The following is a 25,074-nucleotide window of genomic DNA, read 5'->3' as shown; positions in this document are numbered from 1 at the left end:
AGGAAGGACTTTCTGAGCACAGGCCTCCGCTCCCGGTGACACTGTTTCTTTTTTTTTTTTTTTAATTTTTTTTTAACGTTTATTTATTTTTGAGACAGAGAGAGACAGAGCATGAACGGGGGAGGGGCAGAGACAGAGGGAGACACAGAATCGGAAACAGGCTCCAGGCTCTGAGCCATCGGCCCAGAGCCCGACGCGGGGCTCGAACTCACGGACCGCGAGATCGTGACCTGGCTGAAGTCGGACGCTTAACCGACTGCGCCACCCAGGCGCCCCAGACACTGTTTCTTTAGTAGCCGCCTTGACTGAGACTGTTCGATAAGCCCACCTAAGGAGACACCCTTCCCCACCCACCTGGCCATCCCCATCCATTTGTTCACCTGCCCTCCCATGCATCCACCCACCCACCCACCTGAACACCCATCCACCCCTCCCTCTCTCCCTCCATCCCTCCATCCGTCCATCCATTCGCCCACCTATACACTCATCCGCCCATCCGTCCATCTGTCCATCCACCCATCCCTCCCTCCCTCCATCCGTCTGTCCATCCCTCCCTCCATCCATCCATCTACTCACCCACCTACACACTCATCCATCCATCTCCCCGTCCTTCCATCCGTCCACCCACCCACCTGTCCGTCCATCCATCCGTCCATCCACCCGTCAGTCCACCTGTCTGTCCACCCATCCCCCACCCATCCATCTGCGTCGGTCTCTACAACCAGCCTGACTATCCAGGCACGATGCAGAGCTCTCTTTTTAAGACGAGGGGGTCAGAACGAGATGTCCACGCCCGGCCTCCTCGCCGAGGCCTTCAGACAAGAGGCTGGAAGCCCAGAGGCTCAGCCGAGACCCAGCCTCACAGGCCATCTCACCTGGTGCCCGGCCACCGTCTTCCTTTCGGGCAGCGCGCAATTTCCCCCTCGAACAAGCAACCACTTGTAGTCCCTCAGGAGACAACTGCGCGTAGGGCTTTTAGAGATTTAGCATCTGAACCTACTTTACAAGATTTACAATCAGCTCGGTGCCCCCCCCCCAACCCCAGCCCGGGTCCAGTGCTGCTGCCTCTCTCTTGTCCCACGAACCCCTCACTCTGCAGGAACGATCCAGCTCCGGGGCAGAACAGACTGGGTTTAGCTTTGGAAAGGCATCTCCCAGGGCTCGGCTGGGCTCAACGCGTGCATTTCTGACAAGCAAACGTCTCTCCCTGGGACGGTCTGAGCACACACACATATGCTTTCAAACAGCTGCTTCCCTGCTCCGTTCCCTGCGTCAGACCCACAGACACTCCGAGTGGGGCTTTCGTTCCAAGCTCCTGCCGCTTGTTTCCGTGAACGTGTCGAACGCTTCAAACAAACAAGAGAGAAAAAATAGCTTCCTTCCTTCTGAACGAGTGGTTCTCAAAGTGTGGTCACAGGACCAGCAGCAGCGTCACCTGGGGCGCCCCAGAAACGCAGGTGGCCGTCCGCTCCAGACCTGACCTGCGGAGTCAGAGGCTCTGGGGACAGCCCCGCGACCTGCACTTTAAGAAGCCCTCCGGGGGGTCCCGACGTGTGCCGGCGTCCGCGGGCGGCTGCGCGAAGTGCGCGAGGCCTCTGTCCCCGCCTCCGCCCTCTGACCACCTCGCACACTTGGTGTCACCGTGTGGCCCAAAGCCCCGTCCCTCGGACACCACCTGAGGCTGCGGCCGTGTGGTCCTGCACTTCCTGTCCTCAAGCGGAGGGGAGGCTATACCTCTTAGGTGACGGCCCCCCGCACACCAAGCCCCCTGCGGCTGGACGAAGTGATGGAGGGCTCTGGTCAATACCACGGACGGGGACTCTTCCCTGTCCGCTCTGAACACGCGGAAATGGTGGGTAGGCTGCTTAGGAGTTAAAAGCATCCGTGGAAAACCAGAGTTAGTTCCCCACCGCTCAGAAGGAGCAGAAGCCCGCCGGCCGGAGTGGGGCTGGCGCCACAGGGGCAGGACCCTGAGCCTCCCGGAGGGCCGGGGACCGGGGGTGGGGCCTGGGGCCGGGCCGGGCGCCCCAACCGTGAACGGAAGCTGACACGCCGGCTCCGACTGCCCCCCGGGATGCAGCCAGACACGGTGAGAGACGAAGCAGAGACCGGAGCCGGCGACTGTGTGACGGGGGGAGTCTTGGGACGAAACCCCAGCCACCCAGCTTTGAGCGGAGGCCTCGGGTGGGGGGGGGGGGGCAGACACACAGAAATCTGCGACTCCCGTCCAGGGACGAGTGAGCGCGAAGGTGCCGTTCCCGCGAAAGGGAGATCTCCACACCAATGTACGGAGCACACGCGGAAAATCGAGTTCCGGAAGAGTCACCTACCAACCCGAGACGGGACTTCGGGAAAGAGAGAGAACGGGCAGGAAGGTCGTAAGCAGACGGCGAGGACTGTCGGAGCCGAAGGAAGGAGGGAAAGCATCCATCGAGAGAGGAGAGGAGGTTACGAGTTACGGCCAACGGTCACAGAACAGCCACGTGTGAGAAGCACCAGCGGAACACGGCGTAGACACGACGCGCGCTCGCGGAGGTGAGAAACCACAGCTACGGAGGTGGCCTGGGTCGCCGTCTGGACACGGCCGGAGACACTGGTCCTTCACGGGGACGTGACTGAGCGGGGCACCCAGGAGGCGCGGCCCGGCGGCGAAGGGACGGGAAGTGGGGGGGGCCTGTGCGCGCCCGGCAGCACCCCGACGTGAGGGGGAGGCCTTCCCGCCAGCGGTCAAGGGCGGAGGCGTCGGGGGGGGGGGGTGAGGAGCCGCGGTCTGCTGTGTTAAAACAAGAAAGATGACGAAGATCCATCCCACAGGGATTCAAGCCTTTGCTGTGGAAAAGTGTCAGAAGCAGCTGCGGTCAGACAGCTTCTCGGACAGGCCGGAGACGAAGGGGGACAGGCGTGCTCACGAACGTCCTGTCTGCGAGGGGCCGCGTCTGCATCGCACGGTGCAGGTTAAGACCAGCTGGAAGACCAGGAACGCCGTGGAAAAAACGGGCAGCGGCCGGAGCGTTCGTGCTCGTTAGCAACTGAAAAGACGCAAAGTAAGTCAACACAGACGCTCCCTTCGTGTCTGCCTCGTGTGCCACAGGTAAAAATTACTCACTCAGATCCCGGGGCCCCGTAAGACCCGGGCGGCTGTCTCTCGCACGCACCGCTGGTGAGAATTCACACGCAGACACACGCACTCACGCACACAGAGCAGCGGGGCGCAGGGAGGGAGATCTGGCAGGTTCTACAAAAGCCACGGAAACACAAAGTCCGTCCATCTCTAGACAGTCCTCCGGAGGAAACCGCGACCGGAAGGCGCACACGGGGACACCGACCAGCGTGTGGCACAGCGCGGCGAGCCGGCGGCCGCGGACGGGGGCGTGAAGCCCGGTGGGCGCCGTCCTGACCCGCGGCCGCGGAGGACGGCCCCGGGGACGCCCCCCGCTAGTGCAAGGCACGGGGCCACGTCACGGGTGTGCGAGGGCACGTAGGGACGATGCTCCCACGTGTGCGACACGGGTCTGACGAGAATCACCCGGACTGCGGTCCGTTTGCCCACCCCGGCGTTTTCTCTGATAAAAGCTGCTTTTACGCAGGAGAGGAGAGGGCGTTCCGAAACGCCTGCACAAACACGGGCGCCCACTGCCTGTCTGTTGTCTCAGGCACAAAGCCCCCCGGCCCTGAGTTAGGGTCACATCACGCCTGTGACAGATGGGGAAACGGAGGCTCGGAGGGAGGCCTGGCCAATGCACACGAGTCTCGAGGGGTCTTCCAGAGACCCCATGTGAGCAGTGGGGCTTTTCCACAAACATGTTCAAGAGGACAGGGGCGTCCCCCCGCCCGGAGGCCTGCTTCCTCCGTCCAGGGGGACCTTGCCCTGTGGGCTGCTGGGCATTGGGGGTGCGTCCCCCCATGACCACTACCTTGTCAGGCAGACCCGCCCACTAGGAACTAGAAGAAGCCCTTCCTGAAGGCGGCGGGACGGGGACCTCACCGCCCGCCCTCCCCTCTGCCCGCTGCCCCCTGGGGAAGGTCTAGGACCGGCCTGGAGACACCCTGCAGCCCTGTGACGCCTGACGGCAGGGCCCCCTGCCCCGAGCGTGGACGGCGTGGGCACACCTCCCTGGCACCCCCCGCTGGGAGACACAGGCGCTCAGATAAGTGCCCCGTGGGAAGACGAGGGAACACCCGCCCCCCCAGCCCCCAGACGGTTAACGCCACCGCACCCCTCAAAGGGCCGGGCTTTGAAGGCGCACTGGCGGCCCCCAGGGCTGAGGGGGCTTTCCTGTAACACCCTGGAGAAGTGGCGAGTCTGAGAGTTTCAAAACAGCGAAGCAAACGATTTCCGATTTCTGTTCCGCGGGAGGCTTTCCCAGCCCAGACCCAGGCCGCTGGATTCTGCCTTGACCTTTATTAACCAGACGGACGCAAAGGATTCATTTCCCCCTAATGGGCTCTCGCACTCTCCTCGCTAGGGGAAGAGCAGTCGGCGTTTTTACAGCCACAGAAATGTAACTTGGCCCCGGGACCCCAGAATCACTCCTCTAAGCGGGCGGAACCGATGACACGTGCTGCACAGCCACCCGTGCTAAGGACAGATCGGAACCAGCCGCGGCTGTGAGGTCCACCTGTGCGGGAAAGGCAGCAGAAAGGCCACGGGGCCACGGGGCCGCCTGCGGTCTCGGCCACGAGGGCCATGCTCCCGCCCCAGGGCCTTTGCACTTGCTGCCCCTCGGCTGGGATGCCCTTCCCCGTAGCCGCACGGCTCGCTTCCTCTCCGCCTTTATGCCCGCTCGGACGTGGCCTCCCTTCCCTGATTGTCCCGTATAAAATGACAAGCCCCCATCCCTTCCCCGTGCATGGTTTTCTATGGATGACACATGCCACACGCTGTCCCCATTTACGACCCGTGCGTGCTCTGTCCCCTGAGGAGCCCCCAGCCTCTAGCGCGGCGTGGCAGACACCCGCGAGAAGTTGCTCAACAGACGAAGCGCTTGCTTTCTCTGCCGTGCCCCCCACCCCGGGCTCCAGCATCTAGCACGTCACAGGGAGGCCCGCCCTCCCCTCCCCTCCCGGAGGCCTCCTGTGCCCACTCTACAGACGCACCACCGGCGCTTACACTGGGTTGCACACGGCAGGGAACGAGGCAGCCGCGGCCCCTGACTATTCCAGCGGGTCGGGGGGCGGGAGGCATCGGTGGGAGGCGGTGGGCAGAGCCAGATCGTGTGAGGAAGAAAGCACCGTGGGGCCGAGACCAGGGTCCAGAAGCAGCAGGGGCTGGAAGGACTCCCCGCAGAGAGGGGCCAGCCTGGCTCGGCCACGGAAGGGGAGGGTGGGTGGGGGCACGTGGGGAGGGGTGCTGAGGGTCACGGGAGGGAGTTTGGGCTCGGTCCTCAGGGTGAGGGGGGCCCCGGGGCTCCCTGGGCTTCTGAAAGGAGCGGGTAAGAAGGGGGATGGGGCGAGGCCAGGTCGGATGCGGGCCGCCAGGTGGCTGCCACAGAACCCCCCCCCTTCGGGCCGCCAGCACCTCCACGGGGACAGACCTCCCCCTCCCCACGGCCGTCAGCACCTCTGCAGGCACAGACCGCCCCAGCCGCCAGCCTGTCCACGGTGGACGTCTGCTCTGGGGATACGGATGGAGGGCACCTGGTCACCCTGCGCCGGTCCCTGGCCCACGGTGGGTGGGTTTGTGGGGAGACCCTGCTCTGAGGTCCGGGACCGGCAGGCCCCCGGCCGGCGGCAGCTGTGGGTGCAGGCGTAGGGCGTGACCCTGGCCCCAGCACCGGGCCTCCCCGCTGGCCCCCTTTCACGTTCCGTCCTCCCCTCTCGTGTTCCCCGTGTCCCTCGTCTCTGCATCCTGGCAAGCCACCTGAACCCCGTCGGCGACGAAAGTAACAACACGGATAAACGTGCGCGTCCACGCTGGTGCCTGCCGCGCACCTGCACCCCCATCTACGCCCATAGTTACCTCGTCCCCTCCCGCAGCGGACCGCACCCCCCCCCCCCGCCCCCGCCTCTGCCCGAGTCCTCCCTGCACAGGCGGGACCCTGCCCAGCCCCCACTTTACAGAGTGGACACCGGGGACGTTGGGGTCCCAGCCGCGGTCACAGGGCCGGGGGGCCAAGCACAGAGGCTTCTTCCATCGCCACAGAGGCTCCTGTGTTCCTGCCACGGTAACGCCCACCTGCGACGCCCTGTGGGCGTCACCACCAGTGAGAAGCCACCCAGGTGAGACCGTCCCCGTCCCTCCTCCGCCATCTGAGCGTTGAAACCAGCAGTGGCTGCCGGCGGTTTCGGGGGGGCATGTCTCGCCCACGGGACTGGGGGTCTCCCAGGCTCCACCACCCCCCGTGTCCTTGTGTTTACCAAGCCCGCACCCCGCTTCTGGATGCCCCCTCCCTGCGGGCGCTCACCACACGGGCCCAACATGCCCTCCGGCCTCTGCGGGCGACCTGCTCCCGGCCGGGCGTCCCCGTGCCCCGGCCACCATGCTGTGCGGTGCTCTGTCCTCTGGGACAGTCCCCTCACGGGACTCTCCTCCTTTCCTGTTCTCTGACCTGCCTAATCCCCAGGGGGGACATCCCGTGCTGGTGTCCGAGACCCCGTGCGGTGACATCCAGGGACAGTGCTTCCCACCCTCGTGCCGAGTTCTTGCTCAGACGGGCCGGGCTCCCGGGGCCACTGTCCATGCAGAACCTGGCTCCTGGCCTCTGGGGACCCCAGCCTCACGAGAACGCAGTCGCACTGCTGGGGGGAACCTGGCCTGCTCCCCCCCCCCGTCCCCCATCTCTCTGGGGGTATGGTTGTCTCCCTTCCCCGGCCCCTGTGGGCCCCTGAGCCTGTTTGTCCCTCCCTGTCCCGTCCCCCAGCCCACCTTCCACCCTAACCCAACCAGCCCCGCTGAAGCCAGGGTTCAGCCCCTGCCCGGGCCTTCTCTGGCCTCAGGCTGACATCCTCTGCCTGCCCCACTGGGCTTGTGGGGCTCCCCTCTGCCCCCGGGAGGACCCCAGAGGGACTGCTCTGAGCCTGGGGGTCCTCAAGGCTGCGGGAAGCCTCTCCCTGAACCAGATTCGGGAATCGTGTGCAAAGGTTTGGGGTCCGTTGATCAGCACAGCTGAGAACAGTCGAAGGTGGAAGAACCCGCCACGTTAACCTCCGGGTTCCGTTCTTAACACGTGTGACTGAAGGTCGAGTGTACGTTTTTTATTCAAAATTGGACCGTGTCAGGGAATTAAATACAGATGCAAACGATCCCGAAATGCTTCCGAGAACTTGAGATTTGGTGTAAGTTTAATTTATTAGGTACACTAGCGTTTTTTAAGCACCTGGGGGGAATTTCCGCTGTGGTATCAGGCATTCCAAGCGCTTAAAGGGAAAAGTAAATACGTTATATTTATAAGTGTCATTTTAAAAGGTTCAAGGGAATTTAATTAACTAAAGGCAGAGAGGGAACTGATTGTTGTTTAATGGCATTCAATCCGTTCAACCCGAGTTAATCAAACATTAATCAAAGAAAACAGGGAGGTGAGTGTTCTCTCTAATCTCAACCGATTAGACTTATAACCATAATGATATGAGCCCCCAGGTTTAACTTAAAAGCTTAAAGCAAATAGGTTTTGAAAAGTATAATTTCAATAAACCGTGTAGAAAATTTTTAAAACTCGCCTGAAATCATCCCTGTGAATAAAGGCTCGACAGGTAAAAGTAAACAACCCAGAATCCCAAACCAACCAGAGCTCAGCTCAGCCCAGCTACCGAGCCCACCGAGCCCCCGCCGGGACATCCCGGCCCTGCTCCTGGGCACGGGGTGCTCGGCAGAGCGGGGGACACGTATGCAGGCGCGCCAGGCGGGCTCGGGGCCCCAAAGCGGCAGGCCGGCCGGGGGCCGGTTCCCAGAGCAGGCGCCCTGGGCAAGCAGCGTCCGCAGCCCCGAGAATGTGCTGAAAATGCAGATTCCTGGACCCCGTCTTGCCCTACGGAGTCCAAATCCCGGGGGTGGAGCCCAGGGGTCTGTGTTTTAAGGAAACCTCTAAAGATTCAGGTCGGAAAACCGCAGCCTGGGAACCTGGCCCTGCCCTCGGCCTGCCAGCCAGGCGAGCTCCCAGACAGAAGTTTACTGCAGCGCGGCCAGTGGGGCTGTGACTTCAGGGCGCCATTCGGTGAGCCCCGAGGCGGGGTCCCACCGGAGAGGACCCCATTCCCGAGCCACCTGAGCGGAAGCACTCCACAGCTCGGACCCAGGGGTACAGGAGCCAGAAACCCCGGAGGAAGGTGGAGGCGCACGTGTCACGGGCAGGGAGGGCCGGGGACGGAACCCCAGGTGCGCGTGGGCCACGGGGGAGCAGAGGCCGGGTCACAACCGGGCAGCTGGCACTCGGGGCCCAAACCCCGCACCCTGGAAGCGGGCTGGCTGTCAGGAGTGGCCCTGGAGAGCCGGCCCAGCCCCTCCGGGAACAAAGCCCTGCTCGTCAGCCTTCGAATGCACCCTCTGCTCCGAATCAAAACCCAATTTTATTTTATTTTTTTCAGACTAAAACGAGGCGCTGAACAACTTTTTCCCCACCGAACTTTTCAAAAGCCAACACAGCAGGGAAGCCACTTTGGCAGAGGAGGTCACGGCCCCACGAGGGCCCAGTGGTGGGGCAGGGCCGGCCTCTGAGAACCCCCTACTCCAGGCCACCACCCTGCCCGCCCATGGCCCCTGCATCCAACGGAACCTCCCCACCCTCCCAGCTGCTCAGGCCCGAGGACTAGCAGGAGACTGTTCCGGAGCCCCCACCCCAGCAAGCCCTGCGTGCGCTCCCTCGAGAATGTACCCGGACGACACAGGATCTCACCGTCCCCTCCCCGGTCCAAGCCTCACCTCCCTGCGTTATCCCAGAAGCCATGGCCTCCCTGCTCCGGCCCTCACTCGCTCCACCCCGGAGTCGCAGGGGTCAGGGGAATCCCTGAAACGTGGAAGCCAAGCCTCTACCCAGAGCCTCCCGTGCCTCTGGGCTCCCTCAGAGCAGAAGCCAGACTGCTCTCCCTCCCCCGTCGCCCCTCGGCTGCACGTGTGTCGTCGCATCTGGAGCACATCAAGCACGACCCTGCCCCAGGACCTTTGCATCTGCCATGCCCTCTGCTTGGAACACCCCTTCCCCTGATCATCCACAGCTCCCTCACGGCACCAAGAGGTCTTTCTACAGACATCCCTTCTGACCGGGGCGGGGGGTGGGTTCCTGACTGATGTCTTTAAAACTGCCCCCTCCCTGCTCTCCTGCCCCTCCCCTGCACTCCTGCCCCCTCTCCTGCTCTCCTGACCCTCCCCTGCACTCCTGCCCCCTCTCCTGCTCTCCTGACCCTCCCCTGCACTCCTGCCCCCTTCCCAGCTCTCCTGCCCCTCCCCTGCAACTCCTGCCCCCACCCCTGCTCTCCTGCCCCTTCCTGCACTCCTGCCCCTTCCTGCACTCCTACCCCCTCCCCTGCTCTCCTGTCCCTCCCCTGCAACTCCTGCCCCCTCCCCTGCACTCCTGTTCCTCCCGGCACTCCTACCCCCTCCCCTGCACTCCTGCCCCCTCCCCTGCTCTCCTGCCCCTCCCCTGCTCTCCTGCCCCTCCTCTGCACTCCTGCCCCTCCCTGCTTCCTTTCTACCTTTGGCGCTTCTCGCCAAATGACACACTTCTCTTCTCGCCTCCTCCCTGGAAAGTGAGCTGCAGAAAAGCAGGATCTGTTCCATCTGTTGGTTCCCTCTGGAGCTGCAGGTTTGGCATACAGCCGGCGCTCACAGCGCACGGTAAATGAGGCCCAGCTCCCTGCAGGAAACTCGGGCTCTGGGGAAGGGGCTGGGAGGGTCTCTGGCTGGGAACTCGCTGTCTGAGCACATGGGATCTCCAAAGCCACCTGCTCAGATGCGTCGTGTTCTGGTTCTGGCCGTTCACACTCTTCCACGTCCCAGGGTGCTGTCCCCAAGGGGACGTGTGCCCCCAGCCACCGGCATTCCCCAAAGCACTGGACACGAAGCGCCCTCCCACCGAGGCTAGGTTGGCCCTCAGCTTTGGGCATCCAGGAGGGAATGAATGAGCTCTGTTACCCCAGAGTCCCTGACCTGCAACCAAGATTCTTCCAGAACTTTCCATCAGTTCTCCAAGCTGCCAGACAAGGAAGTTTGAAAGCAGAGGGGCCACTGGGGTGCGGGGAAGAGGGTGGCAGGGCCGGGGGCCAAGCCTCACGGATCTCAGTCACTCCCCAGGGCGGCTCGGGGCCTCCCTCGGGGGCTCCCCTGCCCATGCAGCCCCATGTCCTCCCCAGTCTGCAGGGCCTTTGCACAAACTGCCTCCACGCCCACCGGGAACAGCCATGGTGGCCTCAGGTGCCCACGACCCGCATCTGCACCCCTGCCTCCCACACCCAACCAAGACAAGCACAGGACCGTGTGCAGGGCATGCAGGACAGCTCGGGGGTGGGTGTCCCGTCGTGGACACTGGGGTCCCTGTGCCGAAGGACCAGCTTCTGACGTTTCCAAGCACGCGTCAGTGCCGCACATTCAGCGGCAACAAGTGACTCGGCAAACGAAACCAACACGAAATACCGTCCTTTGCTGTCGCGTTCGACAGGCGCCCCGTTCCTCAGTCCCGCGCCACCGTGGGTTCTCGCGACGACTCCCGGTTCGGGGCCTTACGTCCCACGGACCCGTAACCAGCAGCGCACGGCCCGGCCAGCCCCACCGCCAGCAGCCCTGCACCCCCGTTCCCAGGGCAGCCCCGCACACCTACCCTCATGCCCAGCTCGATGTTCTCTCCACCATACACCTCCATGCCTGGGTCCAGCAGGCCGATGTCCCCAAAGTACTCCCGGTCCACCACGAACGAGCAGCCAATCATGGCGGGGGTCCTGGTGGGGAGCAGAGATGGCACGTGAGCAGGTCACCGGTGCGTAATCCTGAGCCCCTGGCTGCCCGGCAGCCAGGAGGGCCCAGGACACGGGCAGGCCCCCCCCACGGTGTTGTCTTTGCATCCTTCAGAGCCTAGCAAAGCACCCGGCACAGACCAAATCCGAGCGCTAATTGAAGAACATCAACGGGTGACGGAAACCAGCACTCACCTCAGGCAAGTTAGTGCAGGGAATTTTAAAGAAACCAGTTTTCTCAGTGAGTTGTCTGGTCGCCTGAACGTCCCCAGGCTTGAGTCACTTGCCTGTCTCCTTCATCGTGTTGTCCTACCTGTACACTAGGAGTCGGGGCTGCAACAGGCAGTTGCCTAGGTTGTGCACTGCTCCACTCGATGGAACCTCACTGATATCAGACTCTCTCTAAATGACATACCTTGAAGTTGTAGAGTGCACAACCTGTGCAGCTGTAGGCCACAGACTGCCATCTGTTCCATTATTTCTGTAATAACTTACACCTACACGTTCAAAAAAAAGTCAGTAAACGTTGCCTCGTCTTAAGAAACTGTGTCTGTGAAATCACGCGTCTATGTGCTAGCTGTATTTTTTCTACCCACAACAGTGGGTCCCTGGGAGGTGGCCTCGCAGGTCACAATGACACAAAGCCGTGGCGAGTAAGAGGACAGCGTCACTGTGGACAGTATCACACGTTCGGTTCTTCACGCACGCACCATTCATTCCTTCATTCGGTCGTGAACTTAGGACCCAGTGTGTGTGTTCTAGGTGGCGAGCACAGAAAGACAAACAGAAAACGTATCTGTAACAAGAAACAGGCCCAGATGCTGTTAGAAACCAAGACCTTTTAAGCTTTTGATGAAAGACTTGGTCTCAAAGACAAGGACGGTCTGCTTGCAGGCTGAGCGACTGGAGCCTTCTGAGCCCTAAGCGGAGCCAGCAAAGGGTTCCGGTTGTCCTCGAAGGGCCCCAGGCCGCTCTGGCGCCGGGGTGGGGCCGCCCCGTCCCTGCAGTTCCTGGAGGAGCACATCCCTCTTCGGCAAAAACAACACCAAAACTTGGTCTCGGTCAGGATTTAAAAGAAGCACTTCTGCTCGGTGACTGGGAAGTCAGGAGTCAATGCCTGTCAGTCGTCCCAGAATAACAGGGGCATTAAAGAAACGATTGTCCTTTGATTTATGCAAACATTCAATTTGTCCTGTCATTAGATTTTGGTCACAAATCTAACGGCAACGAAATTTTAACGCTGCCTTTGGCTTTTAATAGCAAGCGTGTGACGGGCTGCACTCACCGACGTGCAGAGTCATTTCTCCCGTTTTCTCAACAGCCGTGGAAAAGCTCAGGGCGCTCTCTGGTGAATCAAAGCGCCAAATTCCCTGCCAAGTCTATTATAGCCGGTAACGATTTGTTATCCTTGCTCAGAGTTCCAAAATAGACTTAAGATAAACTCACAAGGTGACGGGAGCAGAATCCGTGGGCGTGGAGTTTACCCGCACGCGAGATTCTGCTGTGATTACGGAACGCGGCAAGGCTTGGGATGCTCTGGCTGAGGGGCTCCCGGGTTTCGGGGGACGTCGTGGGGCGTCCTCGCATCGGGGTCGTCCTGTGGCGCGCGCGGTGCGTGCCCAGGGACTCCCCCGGGAGAGGTAACAGACGTGCAGGTGCACACGTCTGCAGCAGACACACGGACACACACGCCCCTGAGCCGTGAAATTCTGGAGCCCCAGACAAGGGGGGGCTGATACAATGAGGATCCCAATGCGCCCTCTGGCCTCCAGGAGACCGACAAGGGTCAAGGCGAGCCAGTGTGCCCCGGCACCTTGAACAGCACGTGCTCACGGGCTCAGCCAGGCAACGAGCATCCGTCGCGCCGGGCACACGCTCGCTGAGCGAGCACAGGCACCTGGGAAGTGCGCCACGGGCTGCGACAGGGCAGCGGGCGCGCGGGGAGCCACTGTGCACGCATCTGGCACTGAGGGCAGGCAACGTGACGCTGGGAGGTCTGTGGGGACACTGGACGCTGTGCCCTGAATCGGCGCCCTCGGAAGAGTCTGAGGCAACGGCTAGAGCGCCAGAGATGCCCACGCGCTCCGAGAGGCGGTGGGGGGCAGTGGGGACGGCACAGGCGTGTGCAGCGAGCGCCCAGCCCGGCTCAGAGCCGCCGGCCGTGTGGCCTCAGGCCCGCTGCCCACCGCCCCGTGCTCAGCCTCTCTGCCCGCGTCCCTGCGGAACCCATCCGCACGAAGCCGTGTCGCGGCCGAAAGGAGCTCGGCCTGGAGGCCGTCAGCCTGGGGGCTGGAGTGGGCTCGGGGGATGGGACGGGACCCAGTGACCGAGCCTGTGGCCGTGGGGAGCACCCAGCACCCCGGAAGCTCCTCTCCGGAGACCAGCAGAAAAGTCAGACAGGGAACGGCTACCGTTCCTCCCGTGTAGCTAGAGAAGCCACCACGCGTGTGCGGTGACGTGCATCTGTGTGTGTCTGCACACTTACGCGTGTGTGCGTCTGTGGGCACTCGTGCCAGTGAGAATGTGTGCACAGGTGTGCGTGTGAGTGTGCAAGCATCTGTGCACTCGCGTGTCTGCGTGGTTTTGTGTGTACAGGTGTGTGTGCATATGGATGTGTGTGCGTGCAGCTGCGTGTGCATGTCGGGGTGTGCGTGCACGGAGGGGGTGTGTGTGTGTGTGCTCCTGTGCAGGTGTGTGTATACTGTGTGTGTGCAGGTATGTGTGTGTGCAGCCGGGAGTGTATGCCTGTGTGCTGGTGTGTGTGTGCGTGTGTGTGTGTGTGTATAAGTGTGTGTGAGAGTGCGCTTGTGTGCGTGTGCGGGATTCGGGCCCTCACCGCCGCACCCCTGACTGTGGGAGGGGCAGGGGGCTGCGAGTGGCCCCCAGCCCCGCCCTAAGCTCCCTCCATGAGCTGGAAGCTGGCCGACACCCGCGGGGCCCTCGCCGTCCCCCAGACACATGGGTGGGACTCTGGACGGGTCCTGGGGACGGGAGGCCCCGCCCCGCGCAGGGGTGCAGGGGCTCAGGGGCGCAGGGCCTGGGACACAGGCAGGTGTGTGCACAAGTCTCCCCCAGAAACCCAAGCCTTACAATTTCCATCCCTCTTCTCTCTCCCTCAAGCTTCGAGGGTGAGGAGCGGCAAGAAAATTCCTAAAGTAAACCCTCCAACACCAGCCCCTCGGGCGCGGAGTAAATTCCCGGCACGGCTTTCGACGTGGACGTGCGAGCTGTGTGCTTCGGAGGGGCAGTGGTTCTTCTGGCCAGGACACGGGAGGCGACAGACCAGCCCGGACCGGCTGCCAGGCCCGTGGAAGCCAGCTCTCCGGTCCGGTCCACAGCGAGGGGCGCCTCCCACAGGCAGCCGGCCGTGCGCGCTTCCCCCGGAGGGCCTGCCAAGCGGGAGGGCCCGAGGGCGTCCTCCCGGTGGGGACCGGCACGAGGCACGAAGGACCTCGAGGCTGCTCACCTGCACTCCGCGCCTGCGGGCCCTGAGGTTCCGTGTCCGCATGCGCCCTCCTTCTGTGAATCTGTACTCCGGTGCGTGAGGCCAGTCGTTCCAGAACCCGGGGGACCCGCCCGACCCTCCGTCACCAGCCTGAGCCAAAGGCCCTGGCCCCTGACCTCCAGAGAACATCACCCCGAGTCCTCAGTTCAGAGCCGCTGTCCAGCACCCCGGGGAAGCCGGTCATTTCTCCTCTCCTGACGGCGCCTCCCTCGATGGTCCTGTGAGCTGCGTCACACAGCGTGGCCGCTTCCGTGTCCAGCGTCTCTGGCTCCGCCCAGGGGCCCGAAGTTCCACGGTGCCGTCACTCGTAGGACAGCTTGTCCCGTTCACTCCGGGACACGTTCCGGCAGCTGGGCAGACGCCAGCGGGTTCACCTGTCACACCTGATGACACCTGGGGCGTTTCCGTCCCTGAGAACGACGGGGCGGCTGTATGCGTCCGCGAGAGTCTCTGCGTGGACACGGGCTCTGGTTCCTTCCCGGCGGACGGCAAGACGTGCTTTCTACCTTTGTGGAAAACCGCCGATGGCCTTCCGAGCTTTGGCCAGCGCGCTCTGCCTGCAGCCTCGCGTGGGTGTCCCGCGGGCCCCGCGCCCTCCCCCGCGCCCAGCTGGTGCCTCTTCTCACGCCGGTTCCTCGGCTTCCCTCCTGACCCCCCGACGGGGTGAGCATGCTGGCCACACCCACCTCCGCTTGTGGAGAATCTGTCTAAAGCTTCACCTGGAGTTTGACCTTGAGCGTCCAAAGCTCTCAGGTGATGCTAGGCAGGAGCCAAGTTCGACAAGACACCGTCTGGCCAGAAAATCCTGCTTCTGGGCAGCCCAGGGGGTCCAGGGGCTGCCAGACCTTGGGGTCTCTGAGTCCTGAAATGCGTAACACTAGGCCCCCTTCTGCTCCGAGCTGGGGAACGCCTAGTGCGTTGTGAACAAAGAAAAGTAACTTTCAAGCCGCTCCTCCTGGCTCCCGGCCCGTCGGTCGGCTTCTGGTCACGTGGATGGCTCTGGGCCCGGTTTTGACGGCAAAGGCTCCAGAGCCCCAACTCCTGCTCCTTCCGGCTCCCAGGAGCGTCGAGGGCCTGTCTCTGAGAAGCGGCCGTGGGGACAGAGCCGGGCCCCAGGCCCCGAGGGGACTGCTGCTCCGCGTCCGGGGACCCCTCGTACGGGGCGCCCCTCCGTGCTGGCGGTGCCGTTTTCCTCAAGTCAGGGAGGTCGGGGCTCGGGCCGAGCTGTCCATCCCTGCTGTCCGCTGACTTCACTGCTGGATGCCCAGGCCGTGCGGGGGCCTGACTTAGCGCCCGTGGCTCTTTGCCAGCAGGGGGCGGGGGCCCGGAAGCCCCCACAAGACCCTCCCGAGGGAGAGAGAGCTTCCGAAGGCACAATGACACGTGGTCTGGGCCACTCCCACGCACAGTGACCCGTTTCAGCAGGAGTTCGGCAGGGACGCGCCAGCTTGGACAGACAGGAAGAGGGACGGTTCCCAGCCCCTGAAATCTCAGACCCCTATGGGAGGTCTGCAGAGGCTCCGGGGGTCAGCGGGTCCTGAGATGGACATTCGTCCCAGGAAACAGGCCCCACGGCTGCGTCCCCAGGACCTGGTCACGGAGCGCGGATTCCCAGGGGCTCAGCACCCCGCGGTCGACGCTGCAAACATGAGCCAGCGCGAGCAGGTGGCGGAGGGCCTGGGGGTGATGGGGAGCGAGGGACTGGGGCCTCTGGAGGCCCACGCCTGTCTACACGGGGCCCCATCCCGGCCGCGGCCAATGGTCGCCTCGCGAGAGTGTGAGCCTTCCCACCTGCCAAAAGGTGCTGGATTTGTGTATCTTGTGCAAAAATCTCTCTGCCTTCACGTCTGGGAGCCGACCTGAATACGTGCACGCATTTGAGGACAACTGTGGGCTCTCCGTCTGAAGCCCTGTCTGCAGAAACCGGTGACTTCTGCGCAGCCACGCTGCCCGGCTCCCCCTGTCTCCCTCCAGGCTTCTCGGTCCCTGGTGCCCCGTCCCCTGTCCGTGTCTGCTTCTCCCCCACGGGCTCCTCCTCTCTGCTCGTCTGCTCGGTCTCCCTCCTTCTGTCCCCCCTGGCCCGGTCGCCACTCAGGCCACATGCCGGGGGTCAGCCCCCAGGCCCCCGAGTCCCACCCAGAGCACCTGCCCCCGGCGGCCCCCGCACCCACCGCGCCCAGGCCCCGGCTCACCTGATGGGCGCCGCCTCGTCGCCGCGGTCCAGCCAGTCCTGGGGGGGGATGATGTACATGCACCAGAGGCCCCAGTTGTAGCCGTGGGCCGCACTGGCGTACTGCTGTACCTCGAACGTGTCGTACTTGATGTTGTCGATGGCGGGCAGGACGATGCGCCGGCGGTCCTCCTGGATCCGCGTGAGCGCGGGCTCGGCCCTGTGGGGGGGAGCCACGCGCCTGTGAGGAGGGGCGTGGGGGCGGGGACCCCCACCCTGTGCCCCAAAGAGGGGCCCGGCGCCCACAGGCAGGGTGACATCAGGTGACCGCCAGCCCACGGAGTGCAGGTGCCACAGATTCCCCGCCACAAGTCTGGGGGTGGTGGGGCCGCGACGTGCCCCGCCTGGGGCCCTGCCCTCCCCCTTCCCGGGCTGCCCACAGCCAAGGACTGACACCAAGGACACAAAGACCACTTGGGCCCGGGCTGCGACACCCCTGAAGGGCAGGCCTGGCTCCAGAGCCCCTGCAGGTCGGCTGGGCCAGCCACCGGCCAGCCTTGAAGCTCAGCCACTCCCTCCACAGAACCCCACTCCCCGCCCTCCTTCCCTGCTCTTGTGGAAGATACATTCGCTCACAAACATGAACTGGAGGACCGAGTAAGGGCCGTACCCTGTTCTAACAACGGAATACATTCATAGGCTTAAAAATAAATCCACGCCTCAGGGAACTTATGTTGGAGGGGACCAGAGAGGTTACTGGGTGCTTTAATGCAGTGTACAACCTACACAACAGCATGTGGCAGCCCCGACGGGGTCGGGGGCCAAGCATCAACACAGAAGTTAACGTATGTTAGAAGGTGACAGGTATCGCGTGGGAAGGACAGCAAGGCAAGGGTAACTTGGAGTTGCAGTTCTAAATAGGCGTCTGCGTAGGTTGCCCTGGGCAACGACCAGAAGGAGGTGGGCGGCCGGTGGGTGCCAGGGGGATGGGCGAGGGCACAGCCAGCACGGGAGCCCTGGGACGTGCGCCTGGGGAGCAGGCAGGTGGCTGGACTGGAGAAAGTGGGGGCAGCGTATGCGGCGAACCCAGAGAGCAGGGCACCAGGGGCGCTCGGGCGACCTCTCTGGGCAGCAGACTCTGCAGGGATCCCCGCGGAAGCAGGCTTCCCCCTCGGAGGTGGCCCGTCCCTGCAAGGATGAGACGCCACCAGAGCCCAGCCTCTGGGCCGGAGTCCAGCTGTGGTCGTGGGCCGCCTGCCGCTGGGGGGCCGGGGCTGGCGCCGTCGGGAGGGACAGGAGGGCCCGGGGTGAGTCGTCTGGTCCCACCTGGCGACAGGTGCCGTGTGGCCTTCCTCCCACCCTTCTGATCAAGAGCCGGGTATTCAGCTGCCTTTTGGCTTTGCGAGGAGGACTAATTAATTAGTGTCAGCAAAGTGCCTCAGAGAAGCAAAGCCCTCTGCAAATGTCACATCTGCTAACAAGGCAGGATCTGTGTGGAGGCGACCATGGCGGGGAGGGCGGGCGGGGGGGGACTATTTGCAGATGGATAGCTGGGTTTTGGGTTGTGGAAATTAAAGTCACACTGGTTTAAAGTTGCGTCTGATGTGACAGCTCCTGGCTCTCCCAAATGGCTCCTTGGGGGAGCCTGCGATGCAGCGGAGGGAGGAATGGCCACCGAGGACGGCTGTGCAGTGCACAACCCACACAGCACTGGGGAGTGGGCCTGGGTCGGTGGGGGAAGACGACAATCCGTAATTAACGGCAGAAGGTGATTACGCGTGGTGGGAGGGGGGCTGTCTCATGAGGGTGGGAGAGCAGAGAGACGCGGGGGCCAGGAGGCTAAGTCCAGCAGAAGAGACTTACGTCTCTGTGAAACGCGTGCAGGGTCAGAACCAACCCTTGCCACCAACGCGTGGTCCTGGGGCAGCTGGGATGCTCCCGGAGAGGGGAAGGGAGAAGGTTCCCCGGCCTGCGGGATGCCGAGCCCGAGACCCCGGGGCGCGAGGCCCTCCCAGGCAGCTGGGGCCCCGGGGAGCACGCACAGCAGGGCTTGTGCAGCTGAACCGCACAGGCTCAGGACTTCATCCACCCGCCGTCCTCAGTCGGCACCTGCCCCCGTTTCCCTCCTGTGGGATCCCGGCGAATGTCTCACGTTGGCTTCGCGAAGCTTAAAAATATGCATTGGGAGGTTTGATATAAAAATCGTGAATTTTACGGGGCGTCTGGGTGGCTCGGTCAGCAAAGCGTCCGACTCTTGATTTTGGCCCAGGTCGTGATCTCACGGCTCACGAGTTCGAGCCCCACGTCGGGCTCTGTGCTGAGAGCTCAGAGCCTTCTTGGGATTCCCTCTCTCCCTCGCTCTCTGCCCCTCGCCTGCTCGCGTGTGTGCTCTGTCTCTCTCTCTCTCTCACACACAAAATAAATAAATAAAATAAACTTAAAAAAGAATCCTGAGTTTCACTTTTTATTGAAAGGGGCACGCTGGCCACCCTGGGCTGACTTTTCCCTGCGGCTCAGCCCCCCCCATCCCCCCCCCCCCCCGGCTCACTGAAGGACCCACCCGCTACGGTTTAACCTAAGGGTCTTGACAGCAGAGCATCCTGCATGACAAGGGTGGCCCCAAATCCAATGACAGGGGCCCGCCTGTGAGACAGAAGAGACACACACGCTAGGTGTGAGGATTGAAGAGAGCAGAGGACGAGGCGGGACCCTCCCCGGCTGCCCCCGGGTGGTGAGACACCTTGTGTCCCAGGATGTGGAGTCGTGTCTGCTGTTTGAGCTGCCCGGGGGGTTGCGGTCACTGTTCGGCAGCCTCAGGACGCTGACACTTGGGGTCGGCCCTCCCTCTGCCCGTGGGCCACTCCCGACACACACGCTCCGTTGTCTAGAGCGTCCCCTCGCCTCCCAGGCAAGCACCGATCTGATCCGGAGGGTCTGGAGTCCGTTGCCAGCAGCGGCTTCCGCAGTCCGGGCAACAATCCCCGCACCCCGGCCGCGCTCCCGGCTCCCGGCTTGAGGACCAGGAGACGGGCACGCCTCCCCTGCCCCCGCCCCGCCCACGCCGTGTTGGCAAGCTGGACTTCTGACCCTGACTCTTGTTCCCTGACCTAGAACATTCCCCCTCTCCCAGCTACCATAAGGTCCTCGCTCATCTGCGCAGGGCCCAGCCGCCAGACGAGAAGTTAACAGCCGGCACTTTCCAGAAAACTCTCAAGCACTTCCCGCTGCTCGGCCAAGACACCCAGTGTGAGGACGTTGGTGCACCACCTGCCTCGGATCGGCGAGGTCTGGGCCACCCCCGGCTCCCCCCTGGCTGTGGGTAACTCGCGGGACAACTGACGCCATTCCTAAGGCATCGCTGGCCGCCTCAGAGATGGAGAAGGTGTCAGGGGGCCCAGGCTCCACGCCTGGCTCACATGGGGACCCCTGGGTCGCACCCGAACACCCTAGGCCACGCAGACCTGCACTTCGTGCAGCTGGCCCGGAGGCCACGCTGAGCATCAGGCCTGCAGGGCAAGCACAGGCCCAGGGCCAGAGCCCGGCCGTCCCGCCGGGGTGCAGGGTGGAGGTCACACGTCTAAGTCCCTCCCTGGCCGAGTCCCCTGCAGGTGTCTGGGCCAGAGGCCCATTTCACCCCCTGCATGGTGACAAGAGGGTCCCATGGGGGATGAGAAACTGCTCCCAACTCGTGCCCGGTGCCTTGGGCAGCTAGCCTTGGACGCACGTGCCCACAGCAAGTGCCCAAAGCCGTGCGTGCTCCCGGATCCGAGCCCACGCCGGCGTGCTCGTGCCATGCCATCCTGCTGGCCAGTCCCAGTCCCTTTGGGAGCGAGGTGAGGGCACGCAACAGTCCTCACGTGCAAGCGTCCCGAGCCGTGCGCCCCACAGATCCCCTGGGCCGCATCCGGATGCCGGGGGCCCCCAGGCTCATCCTCCCGGGCTCCTGAAGGGAGTCCCTAAAGCCAGCGCCCCCCTGCGCCCTGCCCTCACCAGCCCGTGCCGAACTCCACGTGGGCGTCGAAGAAGCCGACCACGGGGGCCGTGGCCGCCTTCCAGCCCTGCAGCCGTGCCCGGATCAAGCCTTCCCGCCGGCTGTTGCGAACGATCTTCACCAGGCCCGGGTACCTCCTGTTGACGTACTGGTCCAGACTGGTCTTGAGCTCCACTGCAGGGACACAGAGACGCCTCATCGCACCCACACCTCAGGAGGGCTCTGAGATCGCCCCGGGTCGGCGTGGGCAGGCTGGGCCGCTGCGAGCCCCCGGCCCGTAGTTCACTGCCATCGAAGAAGGCCTGCCGTAGCAGGTTGTGACTCAAGGGGCTGGGGAGACCGCAGAGCCGCGAGACCCCAACCCATGTGGCTGGCACTCCAGCAGGGGGACAATAAACAGAAGACGGCCAAACGGGACCGACTGGACAGAGGCATGTGTCACCGGGACGGGAGGAAACAGGACCGATTCACTCAGCCGTGAGAGGGAGGAAGTCCACAGATGGACGGATGGGGGATCACGGTGTGGTCATCCACACCGTGGAATATTCAGCCACGGCCAGAGGGAAATCCTGACCCCTGCCACGACACGCATGAACCCCCAAGGACATGACACTCAGTGAAATAAGCCAGACAGGAAAGGACAAACACCGCGTGACCCCACTTCTCCAAGGCCTCCAGGGTCGCCACATTCATAGAGGCAGAGGGTGGGGTGGGGGTGCCAGGGGTGGGGGGAGTGGAGGGGGTGAGTGTTCGGTGGGGACAGGGCTCCAGGGTGGGAGACGGAACGTTCTGGAGACGGACGGTGGGGAAGGCTGCACAACAGTGTGCATGTGCTTCCTGCCCGAGCTGCGCACTTGCTGTTTAGACGGTTAATTTTATGCTATGAGAGCTTCAGATCGATAAATTATTAAAAAATTGATGAAGGCACGGACAAAAAACAGGAATCGACTTGAGGAAACTCCCAAAGGTAACAACCTGCAGCAGGTTAGGGCCGCTAGGGGAAGAGAAGGGGGGCTGCTGCTGGCGGCTGGGCAGGGGCCACCCCCCACGCCTGCGCCCCGAAGACACCTGTCCCCCGCATCACCGACCCTACGGGACCCCCCAGGGAGGACGGCCGGTCCTTCCCGCCCCATCCTGCCCTCGGAGGGCTCTGGAGGCATCCCCCAAGCGTCCCCTCCGCAGCACAGAGGAGAGGCCACCATGATGCGCCCACGGGGACCTCAGTCTGGGGGCTGCCCGTGGCAGGCTCAGGCTTCTCGCTCTGCTCCCGCCCGGGAACCGGTGCCTGGCGGGTGTGGGAGGTGGACGGGGGTCCCGCCCGTGAGCCCCAGCCCGGCTTCTCCCCGCAGACCCTCGCTGGAGCACAGGGCCCTGCACGCACAAGGAGTGACAGGTGAACTCGGCTTGTTGGGCTTTTCTGGACAACGTCTGCGGGGAACGAACAGAGCCCCGAGTTCGAGTCCACCCAGAACCTGGAACGGGACCTTATTTGGAAAGAGGGTCTCTGTGGATCCTGAGATGAAACCCTCCTGGATTTGGGGTGGCCCTAACGCAAGGACAGGTGTCCTTCGAAGAGGAGAGGCCCCCAGCAGGGAGGCCACGTGAAGAACAGGCACAGGTGGGAGGGTCGCGTGAAGGGGCCCACGGAGCCCGGAGAGGGGGCGGTGGGCAGGACGCTGGCCTGGCGCCTCCCGGGAGTGCGGCCCGAGCTCCTGCAGGCCATTGGCGAGCCTCGCAGGCCCCACTCACCGCTGTCACTGTTGTCATCCACCAGGATGACCTCCTTGAGGAGACGCGAGGGCGTGCGGTTGACCACGCTGTGCACGGAGCGCAGGATGACGGAGAGGGCCTCGTTGACGAAGATGAAGACCACAGAGATCTGGGGCAGGTCGGCGGCGTGGGTCACCTGTCTGCACCTGTGGGAGACACGGTTCACGGGCACCGGTCAGCGCGGGGCGCGCCCCCCTGGCCGGGTCTAAATCTCACACCCAAGGGCAAGGCCGCAAGCGGGGACGCCCAGCCTCCGGAAGACGTCTGTCAAAAGGCGCGTGTGCAGCTCCGAGCCTCAGCCCTGCACCGGGGTGATGCTCTGCAGGGGTGCAAACAGCTGCTGAGTTGCTGCGGACGAGGGGTCTGCAGGGACGGCCTTGTCGGGGCTGAAGGTCACAGCCTCGGCCACATGTAAGAACAGAGTAGCACAAGGGGGGGCACGCACGGTTCTCCCCAGTGTCTTGTCTTGGAGGCTGGGGTGGAGTGGAGTCCCGGAGGTGGGGCGGGGTCCCAGGAGTGGGATGGAGTCCTGGGGTCCTGGGGTCCCGGAGGTGGGGTGGGGTCCTGGGGATGGGGCGGGATCCCGGGGGATGGGGCAGGGTCTTGGGGTCCCGGAGGTTGGGCGGGATCCCGGGGGTGGGGCGCGGTCCCGGGGAGGGCAAGCCCGTTTATGGGGAGCCTGAGAAGGCGAGGGGCTGTGATGTCATGAGCGTCGTGGAATAAAGTCACAAGGGGACAGAGGGAGACAAGTGGAACCGTCAGAAACATGCTGACGGGAGGAAAGAGACAACAAAGTAAATAGGAAATAAACAAGAACCCAGCCAAGTGCGTGTGCCTCCAAGCTTCGTGTAAATACACCCGGTCCCTCCTGATGGCAGAGGCCGCTCGATTAAGGTGGACACACCCATGCTCCCATGCCCACACTCCACAGCCGCACACACACACACAACCCTGCTCCAAAGGGCCGACTTCCCTCCCACACAGTAAGTGCAGCCGGGGTTCAGGCTGGAGCCACCAGCCTCTCCCGGGCCGGTGCAGGCCCAGCGCACGGCTGGAGGGACCGAGCTGTCTGTCGACGCCACGTGGACGCACCACAGGTGCACAGCCACGAGGATCCGTCACTCAGAAAAACGCCATCTGACGAGAAACCTTCACCCCACTTCTCCTTGGAGGAGTGAGGTCGGAACGCACAACTTTCATGAACCCGCACGATGGGTCCAACGCAAAAGACAGTTGAGGACGGAAATTCGTCTTGAGGGTGGCAGCTGGTGGCAGGAGGCATGGGGAATGGAGGCGTGCCGTGGGCTGAGAGGCCGGCCTCCCCGCACCTGCTCCCTGCCATTCACCGTCCTCCCGCGTGGTCTCCCTCACCTGTCTGCAGTTCGGGGTCCCCCCACCGAGAGCAGGCTCCTTCTCCGCCCACAGCCCAAGAGCATGGAGCTGGGCCCGCACGCACGAGTCCCTTGGCACAAGTCTGTGAACAAGTGGGCGCCCTGCTCACGGGCCCTGACGTGCGAACGTCCCCTCCGTCCCAATTGAGTTCGTCCCGGCTGCTCCTAGGTGTGGGGGAAGCCAGGGCTGCTTTCTCTGCCTGTGCAGGGGATCTCTCAGGTGGCCACTGGGCCACGTGTGGCTGTCCCAAAGCAGTGTGCTTTCACAGAGAAAGGGGCAGAGGTGGGGCCACTGGTGGGGGCCCTGGGGGGTCTGAAGACTAGGCGGCCAGGAAGGAGCTGTGACTGACCCCGTGGTAAGTTCAGCTCTGCCTTGTCAACTTGGCCGTGTAACAAACACCACTGACCGAGGGGCCTAAACCACAGGAACGTGCTCCTAACCATCTGAAGGTGGGAACCCAGGTCCAGGGATGGGGGGGTCCACATGCAGGGGTGGAGTGGGGTCCGGGCGCCGGGGTGGCGGGGGGTCCGGGCGCCGCGGTGGCGGGGGGTCCGGGCGCCAGGGTGGAGGGGGGTCCGGGCGCCGGGGTGGAGTGGGGTCCGGGCGCCGGGGTGGAGGGGGGTCCGAGCGCAGGGGTGGAGTGGGGTCCGGGCGCCGGGGTGGCGGGGGGTCCGGGCGCCGCGGTGGCGGGGGGTCCGGGCGCCAGGGTGGAGGGGGGTCCGGGCGCCGGGGTGGAGGGGGGTCCGGGCGCCGGGGTGGATGGGGGTCCGGGTGTGGCAGGGCTGGCTCCTCCCAGGCCTGCCCTGGGCCTAGAGACTGCATCTTCCTGCCTTGTCCTCAGTGGTCCAGCCCCGGATGTGTGTGTGTCCTGCTTTGCTCTCCCTGGGGACTCAGCCGGACGGGGCAGGCCCACTGGGGACCCCACTTCACCTCATCACCTCTGTAGGGTGCTGCCTCCACACACGGTCGCATCCTGCGTTGCTGAGGGTCAGGGCTCCCCCGTGTGGGTTTGGGGGGACACAGCTCAGCCCACGAAAGACCTAAGGATGGGGAGGAACCAGCCACGCGAGGACTGGGGGACACGGGGCCCCTTTCCGTCCTCCACGACGCTGCCGCGGCTGCGAGTCGGGGGTTTATTATGGTGTGGCGGTGCAGGGGCGCTGGCTCTCGGCCCCTCGGCCGGTGGGGGGCCCTGCGAGGTGCCTTCCACATGCTGTGGACGTCCCTGCCAGGCAGCCCGCTCTTCATCGTGCGTGTGGATGGCGGCCACTCACCTCAGAGCCACGCCGCCTTCACGGGACGGAAACTGTCCCGCCGCAGGCTCGCGCCCCTGCTGGTTTCTGAAACACACACGGGGCCCAAAGGCTG

General features: G+C 63.8%; 1 protein-coding gene across 3 annotated transcripts in view; it reads right to left on the bottom strand.

Moving 5' to 3' along the window:
* The window catches only part of GALNT9 (polypeptide N-acetylgalactosaminyltransferase 9), a 92,158-nt gene that overhangs the window by 29,229 nt on the left and 37,855 nt on the right, over positions 1 to 25,074 (bottom strand). For all 3 annotated transcript variants that reach the window (XM_045457804.1, XM_045457803.1, XM_045457805.1), the window contains exons 3-6: positions 22,294 to 22,460; positions 20,544 to 20,718; positions 16,576 to 16,773; positions 10,746 to 10,863 (exon numbers count right to left, since the gene is read on the bottom strand). In XM_045457804.1, the coding sequence (XP_045313760.1) occupies positions 10,746 to 10,863; positions 16,576 to 16,773; positions 20,544 to 20,718; positions 22,294 to 22,460 (658 nt within the window). The remainder of the gene's footprint in view (positions 1 to 10,745; positions 10,864 to 16,575; positions 16,774 to 20,543; positions 20,719 to 22,293; positions 22,461 to 25,074) is intronic.

Source organism: Leopardus geoffroyi, chromosome D3, assembly GCF_018350155.1.
Source record: "Leopardus geoffroyi isolate Oge1 chromosome D3, O.geoffroyi_Oge1_pat1.0, whole genome shotgun sequence".
In the NCBI taxonomy this organism is placed as follows: domain Eukaryota; kingdom Metazoa; phylum Chordata; class Mammalia; order Carnivora; family Felidae; genus Leopardus; species Leopardus geoffroyi.
This window is presented reverse-complemented; position numbering and strand designations above follow the sequence as displayed.